General features: G+C 39.3%; 1 protein-coding gene across 1 annotated transcript in view; it reads right to left on the bottom strand.

Annotated features, from left to right (window-relative positions):
- The window catches only part of ARB2A (ARB2 cotranscriptional regulator A), a 306,258-nt gene that overhangs the window by 219,439 nt on the left and 71,335 nt on the right, over positions 1–15,484 (bottom strand). Inside the window, exon 6 of the mRNA XM_084278064.1 lies at positions 14,222–14,413. Within this exon, the coding sequence (XP_084134190.1) occupies positions 14,222–14,413 (192 nt within the window). The remainder of the gene's footprint in view (positions 1–14,221; positions 14,414–15,484) is intronic.

The following is a 15,484-nucleotide window of genomic DNA, read 5'->3' as shown; positions in this document are numbered from 1 at the left end:
TTAAAGATGCTTGCAAAACTGGTAATTGCTGCCTTCTCTAAGTTTTGATTTTTTAGTGTGGATGAGCTACACTAAAAAAACCCAGACTTGAGAGCTGTATGTCAACAAATACAGATGCTGAAAGTCACCATGGTAAATACCTCCTATTTTGGTCACTGATCCCGTCCTTGGTTATACAGATTTCATTTCCCCATGCACATGGTGTGGCAAAGATATTCTACAGGTTCTAAAAAGTTTTTGTAAGGCTGGGCCAACTGTCATTCTCATGAATCTTCTGGTTTTGGAGAATTATTACCTTTGCCTAATGACTTCCTTACTTAAAAGCCTTTCAACAAAGATGTCCAAAGGGGAAAAAAAAACCCACCCAAAAAACCCACACCAAAACCCCCACAACAGCTATATCAAATTAAATCCCAGTGCAAGTCAACCTGTATGACATTTGAAACACTATTATCTTTGAGGAACAGTCAGTACAACTCCTTTTTAATATATCGTAAATTACTGGGTTCAAAGAATACCCAGAATTTTTTCAGCAGTGTAAAATATAATCAACATCTCAAAAAAAGAAAAGTCACATGCAGCTTTCCAAGCCCAAAAGTCATAAGGAATCAACGACAATTTTTCCCTGAATGCCACACATATTAACATTTATAGAACTCCAAAGTTACAACCAACTAGACAATTAAGGTGTATCTGTCTTTCTCTACAGGCACTTGCACAGAGGCACTCCAGAAAGCAGTTTTCATTTGAAGAATGTAAACTGGAGGGGAAAAAAACAGCTGAAAAAGAAATCTTTGCCTAGCCATAAATGTAAAACCATCACAGCGTACAACTGCTTCCAGGAGGCAGTGGGAACAAGGTAAAAAATCTACAGTTGGGTAAGTTCTCAATTAACCTCCTCAAGAGGAACACAAATAACGAGGGACACAAATAATCTCTTCAAACTATTAATTACGTGGAATTGGTAACAAGTCAAAGAAAGGAATAGTTATTTTCACTGCCTTTGGTGCCTAAAGATTATTTTATATTGCAGGCTTTTGCCAAATCCTACATAACTCCCCACCCAAAGTCAGATACAAGTAAGGCTAGAAGTGAGACCTTCACTTCCAGCAAAAAACCATTAAAGCATTTCTTTTTATCTGAGAAGGGAGTTATTCAAACAGTTTGGTCGGACTCTTGCACACAGTTTTTATTTAAAACTCCCTCTACTCTCCTGTCCTCATACCTGCATGCAACTGTGATTAGAAAAACATACCGAATGTAGAGAAAGCCTCACAGGACACCATGGATAGAGAAGGTGAGCATCCAGTATCTGAATTTAAAAAAAATAGCTGGATGTTGTTAGTTTAGGGAACAACCTGTTTCAAAATAAGGCAAAAATACAAAAAATGACCTAACACAGTGAACAAAATAGGCAGCATGTCAGCATCACTAAAGAAGATCAAATCAATGGCACTCCTTTGACACATTCAAAGCCAGTGAAGGCTGGAGTCAACATGAAGTATTAATTAATAAATAAATTACATTTTAACCAGTCGTTCATAATAACTGATTTTGGTATTTGTTTGACTGTGGTGACACTGTGTCATTAAAATTGAATCCCAGTATCACTTATTTTTCTCATCAGCTGGTATCCATTGAACATCAGCACACAGGCAGTCCTAAATTCAGTATAAATACCCCTGCTCATGAACCAGGGCTGTCAAGTCTTGAAAATCCTGTATCTGATCTCAGCCATGCGTGATGGGGAAGGTGCATATTCCACATGAGTAGCTTCTGTGTTTCATGGAAAAGCCTCCCGTTATCAGCATGCAGGGACTCATTCCAGAAGACTCAATCATACCGGTCCCAGCGCTGGAGGAAGAGTTGGGATTCAAAACACAGGCTCAGTTACTGGGGGTCAGCACAAACTCAATCACCTGTGCACTGAAGCACCGTGAATGTTTTCTGCCTATATTCTTCACATTGTTTCCAGGGTAAAAAGAGTATTTACTTATTTGCTAAGTATATATATGCTTTAAGGAAAACTTACAACAGCAATAAGCAGCTCCTAGGAAACAAACAGTGAAATGAATGATAATATTTGATACTGTAATATTTTAAAGTATTCTTATTCACCAGAAGCAAGCAGCAGTATAGAAGCACCGCGCTGCTACACAGAATTCCACCTTTCACAGCTAAGAGAACAATTAAAATTAATCCCTACCAAAAAAAAAAAGGGGGGGGTGGTGGAAAGGAAGATTAAGTTGTTTTCCCTCATGTATCAGCAATTATTTAAACCCAAGCTTCATTATCTGCTCTATGCTCCAAAGCAATCTGAAGCCTCACTGCCTTTGGCATAATAGAGATGGCGGCTGCGCGTAGCACGCGTGGTAACAGGTTAAGCGATCTGCGCCAATCTCGCCCCTTCCTACGAGGATTAGCACCGCAATATGGTCTAACACATGGCTGTGAGGCAAGCAAGATGGTACACCTGGACTTACCCAAAAATAATCCTTCAGCTCAACAGCTTCAAAACAGGTTTAGTCTTTAAACGTTGCTGGGATGAAAGGAAACTAAACTCACAACCCCAGAATTAAATCACCTATGCTTTGGCACGTTTAAAGTTCCCCAATATTTTTTCCCAACTGTTTCAAAAACACTTAATCAACCTTCACCATTTCCCCCCCCTCAAAGAAAATAAAATAGAACAGTTCCATTTCTATAGTGACATACATCACCTATTATTTGTGTCTGCGCTGTTTAATTCTGCGTAGGAGCACTTCTAAAATACATAAACCAGTCCTACGCAGCTCAGCTCGTTTCCAAAGGGAACACAAAGCCAATTGCCTGGGATGGGTGATAATAAGGAAGCAACGCCATTTATTAATTTTGTATAAGTTATGTGCCACCCTAGAGACTCCCTTGGAGGGGAAGAACACGTCTGAATTTCACCATACAGTGCCACAGGCACAAAGTGAGAGAAACTAAACAAGCACATCCTGAAGGGAGAGAAAACGCCTGCAGCAGCAAATGACCTACTACATACCTCACTCTCAGATTTTTTGATGTTCTAATTTGTTAATTTCAGGGAAAAAAAAGACAATTGCCCATAGTTTCAGTTTGTTCTAGCAGAATTATTAAACTTTTTAAAGTTTTTGATCAAAAGTGACATATATCGTTCAAAAGATCCGTGTATTTTCAAAAGATTACACTCCTGAGTAAATTTGCATGACAAAGTCTTTGCCATATCTATTTCCTTATTACCTCAAGCAGCAATGTGCATTATTAGACCAGTACTAAACTACTTAAGGATGAAGCGTATCAAATTTTTATTTGAATTCCTATGCATTAAAGTTAATATTTTCCAGCTCACTGCACAGTAAGCAAAAGATAATTTTATTCAAATATGCGCTTCATGGTATGAATAAGGAAGTGTTCGTCTCCCCATTGAATTGGTAAGTCTTTTAAGTAATGATTCATTTGAAAAATCAACAGGGTATTGGCAATTTAGTGTAATATTAAATACATACATATACCTATACCGACACACAGATGACACTGTTTCTGTGGCACATATGATGAAGGATACGATTTACACATCAGAATGCATTAAGATTAGCCAGGTGATGGCTTAAACATCTGTATGTGTAATAAATAAGGCAAAAGAGAGTTTCAATATTTTAAAATAGGCATTAAATATTTTTAAATTTTAGTGAGTTGACTTCTCTAAAGGACATCAAAAATATGCTTGCATATTTTACCATTCCTGAATTAATATGCTCCTGAATGAATAGAACAAAGGTGCTGATTGGTTTTTTTTTCCCATAAAGCAAAATGAAGCTAATGTCTTCAGATTAATACACTGACTAATGAACAATTAACAGCTCACTCCATCCTATACAAAAGCAGTTTTAATAAGTTAGGATTCTCCCTGTTAATACAACATTTTGTGAGGAGTTAAAAGAAGGTCTGTATACATATCTATGCAACCTAGCATGGTGATATTCTCAAGAGTCTGTATTGACATCACTGACAACATCACCCTGATGAAAAAGTTGACAAAAACCCCTATGGAAGTGATTTTTGAATCCTTTGTTCCATGACTGGATAAATTTAAGTATAGTTTGCTACCCACATAAAACATACTTACAACCATAGTTTACTACACACATCTATAAAGTCCCCCACACCCAAGTTCACACCATTAACTACATCACCCTGCGAAGGCACTGGGTACCTTACCCCAATCCCACTTGACCATCCACCCTGAGAGGTGAGATACAACTGCTCCACAGCAAATTAGCCAAGCTAAAACATCACTCCTATGCAACGCTCTCCTAATCATCAAACACAAACCTGGATTCTCTGAATTAACCCAGTGTCAGATCAGAAATTTATTTTCATCCAGACAAGGTTTCTTCAAAGGTGGCCTTCAGAGAGGAAAACCCAAGCCCCAAATACCCACTCCATTTCCAAGTACGACCGTACTGGTGTCTGTTTGCCCACTTCTCTCACAATTTATAACAATCAATCTCCTAAAGATATGCACCAGAAAGGCCTCATGGCAATTTCTGAGCAGTTAAAAGGTTATACTTCCACAGCCAACTTCTTGTGGGCAGATCCTCAAAATTTCTCCACAGTCGGAATTTGCCAAATTGGGACCAGTCAATAATTTCTTGCTGAAAGTTTTGTTAAATCTCCACATGCAGAATATTCCCTACCAAATAAACTTACATATTCAGTTGGCAAAGATCACAGAGTCATAGAATGGTCTGGGTTGGAAGGGACCCCAAGGATCACAGAGCTCCAACCCCCTGCCACAGGCAGGGACACCAACCTCCAGGCCTGGAGCTACACAAGGCTGCCCAGGGCCCCAGCCAACCTGGCCTTGAACACCCTCAGGGACGGGGCACACACCCCTCTCCGGGCAGCCACTTCCAGCCCCTCACCACTCTCTCTGTAAAAAACTTCCCCCTAATATCTAATCTAAACCTTCCTTCCTTCAGGTTTAATCCATCCCCCTTGTCCTGCCATTGTCTACCCTTTTAAAAGCTGATTCCCCTCCTGTTCCTTTGCTCCCTTCAGGTACTGAAATGCTGCAGTGAGGTCCTCCCACAGCCTTCTCTTCTCCAGGCTGACCCAGCCCAGCTCCCTCAGCCTCTCTGCATAGGGGAGCTGCTCCAGCCCTCTGAGCATCTCCGTGGCTCCTCTGATCCCTCTCCAACAGCCCCACATCTCTCTTGTCCTGGGGCCCCAGCTCTGGACACAGGACTCCAGCTGGGGCCTCCCGAGGGCAGAGCAGAGAGGGACAATCCCCTCCCTGTCCCTGCTGCCACCCCTCTGCTGATGGAGCCCAAGAGCCCGTTGGCCTTCAAAGCTTCAAGAGCCACTGCTGCTCATGGGGAGTTTCTCATCCACCAAAGATGTCATTTTGATTCATCCTGCTAGAAAATACAATGCTCTACCTATGAAAAACGCTGGTTACATATTTGCTGAAGTCCAGTAGCGTATTTGCTCCTCTCCAGTGTGCCTCCAGCAATTTTACCTTCCTTCAAGACAAATGGAAAGTGCAAATAAGTAACTAATGAACGAGGGGTAACAATCTTTTATTCCAAAGCTATTCCTGTGTTAGTTACCAATATTTTGTATGTTGTGTGTATATGGTGTTGTGTATTAGAAGTATCATTCTTAAGTCAGGTTTTCTGGCTCAAAATAGCTGCTTTAGCAAAAATCACGATACAGAAAAGAGCCAGAAAACCAATAAATTTCCCATAAAACCTGAAATTGTGAAACATAATTAATGCAAAGCGAGATGAGTTTAATTTCACAGAAATCAATGACCCTGTGCACTGGATGTTCACTTAATGCCGGTTAGATCTAATTAAAAAATTAGTTAATGTGTATTTTAGGTTCTAAGCTTATTTAGGAAGGGCCAAAGTTACAAATGTTTCCCGCTAGTTAAAATGACTATTGGCAGAATAGGTGCGTGGGCAGGAAGGGGAAAAGCTGGCAAACATGAAGTTGTGTTTTTATGTTGAATTTGCTCCTGTGATTATTGGACAACAAAGACAGCGACGCCCTAAGACAATAATGTAACGGCTGAAGTAGATGCCATTGTTTTTGGAGCAGGCTGATTTTGCAATACTGCACCCCTTTAAACAAAAGCTCATCGTTTAAAAAACAAAAGGGAGGGGAAAATACAATAGAAGCGCAAACCTGACCTATCTCTAATCTTTTCTTTTCAAACCTAGGCTACTCAAGATTCTTCAACTAATTATTCCATTTTATTGATGGCATTTTTCCCAAGGGAAGTTATTTAAAAAGTTTAACCCCTGAGCAAGTCATGGCTTCTCCTGCCTTTGAAAGTGTCAAGTGCATTGATTATAACTGCAGGAAGTGTTACCTTCTACCCAGAGAATCTCACCCTGCACAATCTTAAACACTGTCTCTCTCCCAAAACGGCTTTGATTCAGCAATTCAGACTGCTTCAGCTGATATTAAAGGCAGAAGCACCACAGAAAAGGGATCAGCAGTTAAAACGAAATACAAAGAGGGGGGAAAAAAAAAAGAAAAAAAACCCCAGATCTTGGATATAGTACCACAAAGCTTGAGAGAAAAGCAGATTTGAAAAAGACATCAGAGTGACTAAAAAAAGAACAACATGACAGAAATTAAACAAGATTTTTATGTTCGCCTTCTATGCATTTAAACTCATCTCAACCTCTATTGAAATTCCGATCATACCCAAACCCCAAGGCTTTTGACATACTTTCAAAAATCCACACCCCCTCTTACTCTTTTCTAAGTCTCCAGAGTCACTGTTAGGTATCCAACAAGTTGAAGGGGGGGAGGACGGGGGGCTAGGAAGTGTCCTAATATGCATATGATAAAAAGGCCATTTATACTCACATTAAATGTTATTTCTAAACCGATCCTGATTATTTTAAATATTCAATGTGTATTCTTAACCCCATACTCAGGCAGTGAAAAGAATGCTCAAATGGTTTGGGAGGGTTGTGTATGCGTCTGTGTGTGTGGAATATTTTCAAGTCACATTTATCCAAGTATTTTGAACAGTGATTATCTTAGTTTGGTGGCAAAGTAAGAGTAAACTAACACAAGGTGCTAAAGGGTTCTAAAGCAAGGCAGCCAGCAGCATAAAGGAAGACAAAGCAATCGGAAATTACCTCCACATTATCAAATTAAGGTAACACAGAGAAGTCTAAGAACGTAATACACACAATTAATACAACAGTAGTAACATATGCCTTAGAAAGGATGCCCTAAATTCCAAGAGGTAATTGGATTTTCAGAACTGCAAGTGGGTTTTTTCCCAGTTCAGTCATGACAGGGCCAGAAGGTAATGATACATCTGCCATGATGCAACAAGCAGACCTGTCTTCTGTCAAGAGTTGAAATCATAAAGGAATAAGCTGTCGTTAGCAACCTCTCTCCAAACAGTAGAGCTGTCATCTCATTGTTTTCCTTTGCTGGCATGGGGGCTGGTGTGGGCTTACATACCCTGTCAGTTCGGTATTAGTCTAAGCTTTTAACCTTTTCCTGAATTTCTGGCTCAATATTTATCAACTCCTATATAGCTTATTATGTATTTTGTGATCAATTAATACTACTTTCGACTAATCATGCAACTTTTCCTTCCATGTGCTTGGTGATCAGTATTCCAAATCAGTATTACAGAGACTATCACTTCCTCATAAAATGTTTTAAAAGGAATTAAACATACCACTTTTAAAATTTCCTTTCCAGAGTATGGTGTGTTTTATGCCATTTAAACACGACCTGTTATTTAGTAATACACTGTTGTTTGTGTTTAGGCATTTAGAAAGACCTCAAAACATTATCTGGCCAGCTAGGCACTTGATAAGTTTTCTTAATAATATCCCCACAAAAGAACAAGTTGCAAATACAAGTTTTCTCTAAGAAAGACTTTACATTCAATGTTATTTCTACTGTCTAACAGAATGAATAAAAGCCAATGCATACGCCAGAGTAATAAAATTAATATCTGAAAGAAAACAATATAGCACATTATTGTCCATTTTAGTGAAATTTTACTTCCAGGAAAGTATTACAATGCCCAGACAAGCCTATGGCACTGTAGCTGACTGACAATAAATAAATGAAGTATTTTAGCATCTTTTGGCAGCAATATGCTTAGGAGACATAAAAGGTATATAAATATTAGTATTCTGTGGAAGAGCTGTAATTGAAGTGAAATGTCAGCTCTCTTTTTTTTTCCCCAGAAAGTGTCACTTGCCCATCTTACTGAAAATATGCCAAGCACGTATAAACTGTAAGGCAAAATTTTAAATCTCTGGTTCCTAAAGTGTGACCACAAGAATGAAGAGGATGTTGTCTAAGTAGATACTGCACATTTCAAAGGGAGGTATAGAAGTTTTTCAGCAAGAATTCCTATTAGTGCACTTTAACAAAGCGCAATTTCTTGACAACAATGTGCAGATATCCAGTGGATACTTACAAAGTGGAAAGACCAAACTGTGTTACTATACCAGTTACTAACCAGTAAGCTTACTGAATCACATAGAAGTTATGGCAGGTAAATTTACTGCTGTTATGCTGAATGATTTTGTTGCTCCGTTCAACTGGGTTACAAAAGTAACGACGTCTTACTGCATGCTGAATAAAGCAACCACCCTCCATCTTCTCAGTATTACCAACCTGGTAGTTTAAAACATATTATTTATAATAAAATACTAGTGAATACACTCAATATTCTGACTAAAAACATTCTTAAGAACCCAAACTGTTAAGAAAACATGTAGGATAAACGCAAGAGAAAACTGAAGCTGTTTTACCAGCCAGCCATCGAAGAAAGATTTCAACTGTTGATGCCCATCTCATGCAAATCTTAGTTAATTTCTTCACAGAAAGTCACATTTTTGGGTGCTGCTGCATTTCTTTTAAAAAGAATCTTATCTAGTTTTTTTGAAGAAGCTACATTTTCTGGTTCTATTACTCTATGTCAAGTATCAGTTCTCCTTCAAATAATAATAAAAATACCTAAGCTATCTTAAACTGTGCTGAATTGGAACACAGGCAACAAATATTGGGTGGTTTTAAAAAATACTAAAGCTAAAAATACAAAACCAAATAACAAACGGTTGCTGGAGTTGAATTTTATGAGCATCCCTAGGACCACAGCTATCCTAGGCAATGAATGCACTCAATGTGCAAGACATGGAAAACATCCAACAGTGCTTTTTCACTTGTGCAGTAAGCTGATGTCTTCCTTATTCCCTTGAGGAATGGTATCAAATGTCCAGACTTAGGTAGGCTGAGCTACCACCACTTCCCTGGGGAACAAGCTTCCTCCCCAGGTAGATCACTGTCAGCTTCTCCTCACCTAATGCTCAGGAGGCTTTACGACACAGATGCTGCTTCTCCAACCACTAGCACAGGAATACCACCGCATGGAGAACAGCCAATTTTTGTGCCCCTTCTTGCTTGTGCCCCTGTACCACTGGTACACCTCCCCACCCAACCTTCAGATTACCGCTCAGTAACAAACCTGAGGAGCATAGCTCCTAACCTTCTCCTCAAGAGCCTGCTGGCAGGGAAGATGGGAGCTCCTGAACTACCCACATGAAACCTGGAATGTTAACCCTTAATTCTTGACACCCCAAGCAAATGCCCTCATCACTGAATTGAAGAATTCATCTCCACTTCTCACCACCTGGCCCTGGCGCTGCTTCAGTCGTACACACAACTGAAATAATAACTGCAAACAACTCAACCATAACTCATCTGAGACAAGCCTGACTCTACAGACAGTGCATGAGATGCTTGCACAGAACCAGAATCACAGAACTGTAGGGGTTGGAAGGGACCTCAAGAGATCATCAAGTCCAACCCCCAAACATAGAAGAACATAGAAAAGGCAGATTAAAAGACATGCACTAATTTACATTTATTTATATAATTTACACCTATTGATTTAATTTGCATTTATTTATTAAAAAGGCCCAAACAAAACAAGCAACTTTGAGTAGCATTAGCGTGGTAGTATCATTAAAATTGGAGTAGTCCCTCAGTCCCAGAGGAGGTGGTCTCTCACGTGTCAGATAACTGTCTGCTTGCTGATCAGTATCTCCCACTCCAGGAAGTTTCAGTATTAAAGTTCAGTTTTAACAAAACAACAAACCTATGCAGTAGTTATTTCATACTATACTTATAGGAAATTCATACTGTACTTATAGGAAATTACCACCTTTTTTCTTTTAAATATCTTTATACTATATTTTTTATAATTTCAATTAAGCTTTTATTTTTTGCTGCTTTACTGCTTTCTTTTATCACATTTGCTTTTTTTACACTTGTTTTTCTAAAGTAGATCTTTTTTTCCTACCATCTTTTAACGTATTTACACATATCTGTCTCTCACATTCCATATACTTTTCTCCTTGCCCTACAATCTGTTCTCTACCTTGTCGCATGTTTGTTCTCATCCCATCTTCGTTATTTCAGATTTCAAAATCCTTTCTACATGATCAAGCTTGAATTTCCGAATTAATGCATTAACCCTACCTCTTCACATAAAATCCGTAAACTACTCCCAACACCTCTTACACAGAAGATTTTAGCTACACAATAGATTTTTGGTACGGAAGACAGCAATATCTGTACTGATCAGGCCCCACCTGGAGTGTTGTGTCCAGTGCTGGGCTCCCTGGGATCAAACAGCCAGGGATCTCCTGGAGAGAGTCCAGAGGAGGCTGCGAAGGGGATGAAGGGATGAAGGGGAGCATCTCCCCTGGGAGGAAAGGCTGAGGGAGCTGGGGCTGTTCAGCCTGGAGAGGAGAAGCCTGAGAGGGGATCTGATCAATGGGGATCAATAGCTGAAGGGTGGGACACAGGGGCCATGGGCAGCCTCTGCTCAGTGTCTGTGGGGACAGGACAAGGGGCAATGGGCTCAAGTTGGAGCCCAGGGAGTTCCCCCCCAAGGTGGGGAAGAACTTCGTGAGGGTGATGGAGCCCTGGGACAGGCTGCCCAGGGGGTGTGGAGTCTCCTTCTCTGCAGAGATTCCAGCCCCTGTCCTAGGGACCCTGCTTGGCAGGAGGGAAGGGACTCAATGAGCTCAGGAGGTCCCTTTCAATCCTCACAGGTCTGTACTACCTACAGGAACCACCCAGATGAGAAGAAAAACCCTACATTTCTAGCCCCCAGAACTCCCCCTGGGATACTTCTCCTTGGATCTTTTCTTTTCCATGTGTGTCAGCAACAAATCACTAGAAGAATGATAAATTTTACACTTTTACATTGTTCCTTCATTCCAAACGCTGTAAGAGAAAAGTTTTTTATTTTCATTTTTTCTTTGGAGGGGGGTGGGTTTTTTGGTAGTACCTGAGAGAGATAGTTTCTTTTCTTTCCTTAACTTCCTGCAGTAGGACGGCAGTGTCAGTTCACCCTGCTCAATCCACTGCTCACTGGGAACTCCTTTTTTTTCCCCGTTTTCAGTTTTTCCAAGAAACAAACTGAAACTTGCTCGTGGTAGTCTCATCACTCTCCACAGAGAGAAGCAGTAGATAAAAAGATACAGTTTTGACCTACCTAGAGGGCTTTTTTGTTTGTTTGTCTGTTTGGTTTTGTTTTAAGGAAATCAGAAGTGATATTTCTGAACTAGTTTCTGAACAGAAGACATAGATACAGTGCTACTTTTGCAATTTTAAATTAGTTTTTTTTGATTAAAAAGTGAAAACTTAAGTCCCCAGCATCCATTGCACACTCATGCCAGACAATCAGAATTTTCAAATCCCAGATACTACTATACACCTCACACAGTTTATTTAAAATAAATAAATAAATAAATAATAATAAAAAAAAAAGAATAAAAAAAATTCTCATTCCTCTGTCATCAGCACTGCAAGTTTATGCTCTGGTAAGGTCTGCTGGTTTCCTTCAAGACCTCTTCTAAGAAGAAACACTGGAAGATCAAGGAAAATAATTTCTTAATATGAACTGGCAACACTGAATGAGGTGTTATCACAGTTTCCATTCAGGCCACTTGCTGCCTAGGCCAGTTATTCTCATTTCATAAGAGACTGAGGTGCCTAAATCAACTAGAGAACTGATCACCAAAAAAACCCCCCAGAATAGGGTGCCATTTTTATTATCGTTAACTAAAATGGGTGTAGTTATATTTGGTCTACCACAATTTCCTGCATTTGGAAGAGTAATCTGTACTTCTGTGCCCGAAGTAGACATGGTATCAGCAAGCAGCTATCTGCATTCTCTTTTTAGTCATACAATAAAGATTCAGTGGGGTTCAACTTTCCCAAACTATTGCCATATCTAAACAGATAGACACTCAATTCCCACTACAGTGATTACAGGACACAAAAAATAGCAAGCCATTTGATATAATACAATAGAATATGATACAATCTTCATTCTGCATGATAAAACCCCCAAACTTGCAAAATAGTATGTGCCCTAATCGTGTAGTACGCTTACCAGAATTTTAAGATGCACGAAAAGGGGAGAGTTGCTTCTATAGCAGCTGGACTTACTCAGCTAAAGAGATCTATGAATTTAATAACCATGCTAAGAAAGAAGTAAGTCAAAAGATAAGAGCACAAAGTGTGATGTCCCAATGCGACTGAATGATGGTGTTTTTTAAAATGACATTTTTCATCAAACTGTTTGGTTTTGTTTTGGTTTTTTCCCCCCATGCTTTTTAAAGAAGCATTCAAGGTGCATAAATACATAATTTGTTTTTAAGGATAATAACCATTTGAGGGAGCAGAGATCTCATCTCTGTCACACCAGCACAATCATTGCATAAAATAAATAAAAAAACCCCAAACCAAACAGGAAAAGGAAGTATAACTCTCCTCTATGAGAAATATTCTCACAAAGATTGCCTGTGAATTTAGGGATAGCATCCCATTTTTAAATGCTCAGCCTCTCTTGTTAGTGAACAGAGTGGCATCTCTAAGAAAGAATGAAGATGCAGGCATGTAGGCACTGCTAAGAAAACTTAAGTGGCCACAGCTCTTTGGGTTTCTTGGGAAAGGTTTTAGAACTCACCCTCTAGAAATTAACCTTCCACACTGGACCCGCCATACACCTACATTAACATTCAACAACCCTCAAGTGTTCTTTGTTATGCTGCTGAGTCTTAATTACAATGAACAAAAAATTTATGTTAAAAGAAGGCACGCATCATTTTCACAAGCCTAGGTTTCTTTTTCACACAAAGTGCAGTCTGGTGCTCTGTTTGTGGATAATACACACCCAAAATAGCTCCATGGCACAACCTTTTAATGTTTTCTTTTTTGGTCTTTTTTTATACACACACACACATATATATATACAAAACCCCAAACTGAACATATTTGAAGAGAACCATTTTCTACACCGAATACTTTAAGCCTAGCTGCAGAGAACCCAGCATCATTTAGCAAGATGTGTACATTCACAGTGACAACACTGATATTTAGAGTAAGGCATCAGCTTAACTTAGTAAATATAATAGAAATTGTGACTCCCCAACTGCCTTTTCTGATGTTTACTACAGAAAGTTTCATGCAGGTAGCAGGATGTAAGAGACGAATCACACCTGCAAAGTTCCAATGTGAAAAACATTACACAATCAGTGCACTGTGTCTCACATAAATGTAAATGTAATACAATAGTGTCCATAAAATATAAATGCTTTTTTTTCTTTCTGTCAAGTATTGATAGGTGAATCAGAACGAATCAGTATTCAGTGCAAAACTGAAAAAGACTGTGCCTCTAATAAATTCAGTACAAGCCTAGCAAAAGAGCCTGCTGTTATCATGAAAGCTCATGTTATCATGAGATTGCAACAGACGTTGAGTGAGAATACGTACAAATTTAATGAAATGTAAAAGAAAACACTTCAAATAATAACAAATTTCTGTAGTGCCTTCTATTGCATCTCATCGCCTGCTAAGGGCTCTTGTCACGTTAGCTGCCATATCCAACTACATGGCAGTGCTGCTGCAGCAACATGACATAAAACTGCATTTATTTATTTATTTTTTTTTTAACTGTGAGAGAGAAACTTGGTTCTATTAGAAAAAAGTTCTGGAAAAAAAAAAACCACAACAAGCACTCCCAACATAAATAAAATCATCACCTAGAGAAATACTGAATGCCGCTTATCAAATGAAAAGCCTCACAGACGTAGAGCTGCTCACACACAGCACACACAAAACATGCACTTCCACTTACCTCAACAGCCCTCTTTATGTATGGTATCTGTGTGCCACTGTCCAGATCATCATTAATTATAACCCTCCTGGCCCACTGACCCGCTCTCACAACACCCTTGCCGTGAATTAGGACCAACAGCTTGTCAGGATTTGTCAATGCATCTTCACTCATAAAGATAAAACTCTTTGGTTCACTCTCAGTGGCATCAACCTGCAATTACAGACAAGGTGCAATTTTATGCATCAACAACATTATTTTAAAAAACACCTGTAGTTATGAAGTTAGCTACTGAGCTGATATAAAAAACCTTCCAGTATTTAACAGCTATTTGTATGGGTGTTGTCCTTACTGATGTGTGCCTAGCACTAAATAAAAACTAAACAAACATTAATATCTGTGCAAAGAGGAAAACAAAAACCCCATGAAATTGTACCACAGTTTAGAACAGGGAGATTTAAATCAAAAGAGGGGGTAAAAAAAGTATGATAAAGCTTTGAATCATCAGTTGCTTACAAAATTTACTAGCAAGAAAAAAACTCCATAAACGAACAACTGGGGGCAGGGGGGAGAATCAAGTACTTTGACACCTCTGTTATGCCTGAAGCAACAATAAAAGTCTTACATAATATGAAAAAAATCCTAGAGATTTCCACATCAACCACCTCAACATAAATACCCAACAAGCCACGTATGAACCACTACTGGAAATGCATCTATTGTAAATGTAATAGTTTAGGCCTAATAAAATAATACAGAAATCCAATTTGGGTGGGAATAATGGCTTCATTAAGAGTCCTGCACCTGGGTCAACGCTCAGCTGTTTAGCTGCAGAAACAGGCCAACAACCCTCTCTGATACTCCGTAAACCATAATCTAATCCCAAGTTTTGTCCTTGCTCTAAAAAGCAGTGAAGGAGCACTTCTTGTTCAATAAAAACCACAATTTCTATAAAACAGGCCTACCCTTGGTTTAGCAGGCCTGGCTCAAGGCAAAGGAACCATGATGGTGTGAACACCAGGAGGGACAGAATGAAATACCTTGTCTCTTCATTGTCCCCTCTCTACCTGATGAATAAATAGAAAAGGAAGGACAGGGCAGGTACATCTCCTTAGGTAAAAAGTCAGATGACACGGAGTCTCAGACAGTACTTGGCAAGATCTAATTCAGTTTTCATAGAATAATGGAATCACAGACTTGTCTGGGATGGAAGGGACTCCAAGGATCACAGATTTCCAACCCCCTGCCACAGGCAGGGCAATCAACCTCCAGGTCTGGAGCTAA

This window comes from Gallinula chloropus (assembly GCF_964237585.1).
Source record: "Gallinula chloropus genome assembly, chromosome: Z".
Classification (NCBI taxonomy): domain Eukaryota; kingdom Metazoa; phylum Chordata; class Aves; order Gruiformes; family Rallidae; genus Gallinula; species Gallinula chloropus.
This window is presented reverse-complemented; position numbering and strand designations above follow the sequence as displayed.